Source organism: Haemaphysalis longicornis, unplaced genomic scaffold (genome assembly GCF_048455015.1).
Source record: "Haemaphysalis longicornis isolate Haplotype H1 unplaced genomic scaffold, Haemaphysalis longicornis Haplotype H1 scaffold_1, whole genome shotgun sequence".
Lineage (NCBI taxonomy): Eukaryota > Metazoa > Arthropoda > Arachnida > Ixodida > Ixodidae > Haemaphysalis > Haemaphysalis longicornis.
Window position 1 is genome coordinate 161,637,504 of NW_027526203.1, and position 4,772 is coordinate 161,642,275.

The 4,772-nt window shown below is 50.8% G+C and overlaps 2 protein-coding genes across 2 annotated transcripts; one reads left to right on the forward strand and one right to left on the reverse strand.

Moving 5' to 3' along the window:
• Positions 1–316: 316 nt before the first annotated feature.
• On the forward strand, positions 317–2,237 carry LOC144166995 (uncharacterized). The gene has a single exon (XM_077696412.1). It carries the CDS (start codon positions 437–439, stop codon positions 1,439–1,441), a length of 1,005 nt encoding a protein of 334 aa, XP_077552538.1. The 5' UTR covers positions 317–436; the 3' UTR covers positions 1,442–2,237.
• A 1,022-nt stretch (positions 2,238–3,259) lies between these two features.
• LOC144167008 (uncharacterized) lies at positions 3,260–4,388 on the reverse strand. The gene is made up of 2 exons (XM_077696416.1): positions 4,119–4,388; positions 3,260–3,554 (listed from the first exon to the last, which is right to left on the reverse strand). Exons 1-2 carry the CDS (start codon positions 4,386–4,388, stop codon positions 3,312–3,314), a joined length of 513 nt encoding a protein of 170 aa, XP_077552542.1. The 3' UTR covers positions 3,260–3,311.
• Positions 4,389–4,772: the final 384 nt, after the last annotated feature.

Below are 4,772 nucleotides of genomic sequence, written 5' to 3' on the forward strand. Positions count from 1 at the left end.
CTTCCCATTCCGTACGGCCAAGCCTCCTAGAAGAATGCCCCGCCAGCGAACTATTCCTGCACTCAAGTCGAAGAAACAAGTTCCTGCACAGTCCGACGGCCAGCCTCCCATCGACTTTGAATGTTGCGAAACAAGCACTCGTGATGAGAACCAGGTTCCACTGCAAGAGGTTGTTTTAGACGACAACGAGAACCTGTCTCAGCCGCAGACTTCTGCCAGCCACTGCGAGTGCAAAAAAATAATTGCTGCGCTTGAGGCTCAGCTCGCCGCAACAAAAGACAGGGAGGCGAAGCTTAGGGTGGACATAGCAAGCACTAAGCAGGCACTGGAAACGCAGGCCTTCCAGCTAAGCCAGGCACGTGCTGAACTTGCTAGTGCCCAGTCAGAGCTAGCAGATGCAAGAGAGAAGCTCAAAGCAAAGAGCCTGGAGCTCAGCATGCTTCAGGATGAGCTAGTCACTGCGCAGCAGTGCTTGCAAAAGTTGAAGGAGGCGTATGAGCCATTCGGAATTGAGAAATTCAAGCAAAGTAATGACGACATCCAGTTTTACACTGGACTGCCCGACTACGAGACTTTTGAAGAGTTGCTCGAGTTCCTGGACCCTGGCGACAACGGCGAAAATATGATACGCCATCACAACACCAGCACCACAGAGAACGAAGGTTATAGGGGCAGACCACAAAAAGTCAGCATACAGAACCAGTTTTTCATGGTCCTCGTGAAGCTCCGCCTTGGCATCTTTCACCAGCATCTCGGACATTTGTTTGACGTTTCCATGAGCACAGTGTCTCGGATCTTTTCTGTTTGGGTGGATTTCATCTACCTCCAGCTGGGAGAGCTGACCTTATGGTTGTCACGGAGAGCCTTTGATGAGGCAATGCCTCGGGCTTTTGTGGAGAAGTACGCATCCACGCGCGTGTTGCTTGATGCAACAGAGATCAGGTGCGAAGTGCCATCATCATTTGTGACGCAGTCTGGCCTATACTCTCACTATAAATCCACACACACGTTCAAGGGACTGGTCGGAGTGGCTCCGCATGGGTACGTTACGTTTGTTTCCGAGCTATTCACGGGATGCACATCAGACAGGGAATGTGTGATACGAAGTGGTTTTTTGGAGCGAGAGTTTGAGGAAGGGGACTCCATTATGGCAGACAAGGGCTTCCGAATTGATGACCTTTTGGAGGACATAGGTGTGAAGCTGAATATTCCACCCTTCCTTCGAAGAGAGCAATTCACAGCCGAGGAGACTCAAGAAACCCAGGACATTGCTGCACTTCGGATACATGTGGAAAGGCGAATCCAGCGTATCAAGTGCAACCACATATTTGATCGCCCTGTTCCGATGTCGTTGGCCCCGTTGGCTAATCAGATGTGGGTGATTTGTGCTACTCTCAGCAACTGGCAGTCGCCTATAATGCAAGAGTCGGAAGGCAGTTAGCTGCAGTGTGCATTCCAAATGTGCACTATGGAGTTCTGTTTATGCACTGCACAGTGGACCAGCACGCAGTAGCCATTGAGTGCCTGACTTTTGTTTGAAGTAGAAAGTTGCTTTTTCAAAGAAGTGCCACCGTGTGTGTTGGAGACACAAGTTATTATTGGCACTGACACTGCACTTGAGCTTCTATGAAGCGTACTGTCTGGCAATTGATTGATTGATTGTGGGGTTTAACGCGCCGACGCAACGTAGGCGATGAGGCGCGCCGTAGTGGAGGGCTCCGGATTAATTTTGACCACCTGGGGATCTTTAACGTGCGCCGAAATCTCGTACACACGGGCGTTTTTGCTTTTCGCCTCCATCAGAAAAGCGGCCGCCGCGGCCGGGAATCGAACCCGCGACCTCGTGCTCAGCAGCGCAACGCCTTAGCCACTGAGCCACCGCGGCGGGTCACTGTCTGGCAAGCTGATTGCAGCAAGGCAAAGGGAGGTGTGCTGGAATCTGTACACAGTGCAATAAAGCACCGCCACATTGTAAGTTCTTTTTGTTGATTGCACAAGGAGGCTACTTGGAGGCTAGACAACTAAACGGCAGCCTCGTGACTGCCAGTCTCCAGGAACGGCAAAAGGGTGTTAAAATAAAAGTAGTTTAGCTGGTCTTTCATAGCCTCCCATTCGGCGCGGTTCAGCCGGATTCGTTCGATGAGAATGAAATCCTTTCCATAGACGACAAAGTCGCCCCAGCTTAGTGCGGACACCCCCATCTGGCCTACTATTTGCGCATAATAGGAGTTGTCTCGTTTGAGCCTTGGGCCATTTTCTGTCAGCTCGCTGCAGAAAGAGCTGCTTGCCAGCTCATCCCCCTTTTTGTCCCGAAGGGTGTACGGGCACTTAATCTCGAGCACCCCATACGACCCCTCGGCTGGGTCGAAGACGAGCCTGTCAGGCGATGCACCGAGCCAAGGAAAGGTGGGGTTCACCAGCAGGCCACAGGGGAGGACTGTCACGTCATGCCCCATGGTACGGAGCCCCTCTTCATAGCGCTTAGCAGCCATGGGCTCGTTGGAGATGCCGTGCCTGTATACAAATACAACAGCATTTCACAGTGCTGCCCGATACAAATAGCAATAGATGGTGTACTCGCCTGCCTTAAATGTGCTTGTTCAACTAGCCTGGCAGTGCAGGGAAGTTTAGCTTATATACAGGGTGGCTAATGCAGTGACACTGAGTAATGTAGATGACTTAATTGTCATGAGTTGCTTTGCATTTGCAGAAAATTTGGAGGAAAATATCTGCTTAGAAATACAAAGATTGTGTTCATCAGGCACCTGTGAACAGCACAATAGCCTCCTGCCCTCCCCCATCCAACTCCACAAAGCTTCCAATAGTTTCTTACGTCAATGCGCTGTGTATGTTCCTGCGTCTGTCAGTTTTTAGGTACTTATCTGCATTGTTAGTGTTTGTGTGCACTTTTGTGTCTGCACATCTTTCACTCATATTTGCCCCTCTCATCTCCATATGGAGTAGCAATCCAAGCTCACTGCCAGGCTAACTTTTCCTTATCATTAAAGGCATCCCACCTCCCTCATCCAGGCATATGAATGGTTTACTGTCCCACCAAACCTACCCTGTAATTTAACACAGCAGTCATCAAAATATTACGAATGTATACTCAGCACAACATCAATAGAGAGGATTCTTAAGCATTTTTTTTTTGTTTTTCATAGTAGTGCTTCAAAATGTACAGCCCACAATAAATTACAAAACTTAAAATTAGAATTACTTCAAGAAACATCATACATGTCTACAGTAAAGAAAAAAACCAGTGAGAAAAAAAAACCTCTTGCAGTATGTCTTTGAAGTATTTAAATACCTTAAATTCTCCACATTATCATTACAAGTGAGTTTATGCACCTGATCGCAGCCACCCGTGAAAGGTCCCTGCTCGCTGTCAGTGACTGGAGGCCTTTCACAGACCACTCCCTCCGCATCAGCACAACACCAAAGTTGGAGGACGTCAGTCTCAAGCTCCGCTCTTTTGCCCACGTTGCGCTGTCGGACTGTTGCCGCGTGTCACGCTCCAGGGCCAGCGATGCCTGCCGCGATGTCTCCACCTTCTGCAGTGTGTTGAGAAAAAGTAAAAACAGTCAAAAGCGGTAACTAACCTCTGTGTGCTGAGGTTCACCAATAAAGACAAGATGAGCACAATTGAATGCAAGCCATTTCAGATTTTCTTTAGTATAGACTAGTGTGTGAAACCGACCAGAACCACCTACACTGGTTGATTAACACGTGTCCATCACTTCGAGTTGTTGATCAATTCGCTCTTGCGCTGCAATTGGCTAGCCTCCTGGTTAGCGCAGTTGGTAGAGCAACTGGTCTGGTTAAGCAGTGGTCCACGGTTCGAATCCTGGACCAGGACGAATTTTTCTTCCAAGTGAGAAGTTTCTGAGAAAGCTGTATAGCTTTCCTTTGTAGCCGTATGGCTGCACTGAGGTGGATGTCAAACTTTCCTTCGTAGTGTGTGAAACCTAAATAACATGCTGTGACAGACAAAATGCCAGCAAATATAAAGCACAGGAGTTGCATCGTTTTAGACATGGCAACAGAAGTGAGCGAGTGCCCACGTGGAAACAACTCGGTGGGTCTCGGCATGTGTGCCAGGAAGTACGTTGGCATACCTCAAGGATTCTGCTGCCTCCTTGGTGGGAAGCTGGTAGCCATGGCAGCGCGTCCTTGAAAAGGTCTGCCACAGGCACCAGCTGGGTGTACGGCACAGACACTGGCCCAATGCCCGACAACTGGGCACTGAAACCATGCGGCAGCAGTGCCTGCTGGTAGGCAAGTGGGGACGCTGCTGGGGCCGGTCCGTACTTTGTCTCCTTGCTCGGTCCTCCTGGTGTCAGCAGCAGGCCCCGAGCAAAGGTATTGTTCGGGTTCCGTGCGAGCATCCTGTGGCACAGCCGCTCCTTGGCACCTGCTTGCTGCTCCGCAGTCCGTGGACGTGCCCTGCGCTCCGTCGGCCGGGCGAGTTTCGGGACGCTCAGACCGCCTTCCCGTACGCTCCGCCAGTCAATGCCCTGGATGGAGCTGCCCCTGATGGCACTGCCACGGGGCACCCTCCACTGCTGCGGCAAGTCAGTGCACGCCATGTGCTGGGGTGCTTCTTGGAAGCCTTTGGACTGCAGGAGGGCAACAGTCCGCAGCATACCCATCAGGTGGTTGCAGGCAACCTTTCCTGCAAGGCATTCACAGCTCCCATCAGCCACTTCTCCGTGCTGGCCAACTGCGGCTATCACGCTGTATGGTGGGGCCGTCTTTCTCTTGCTCCGGTG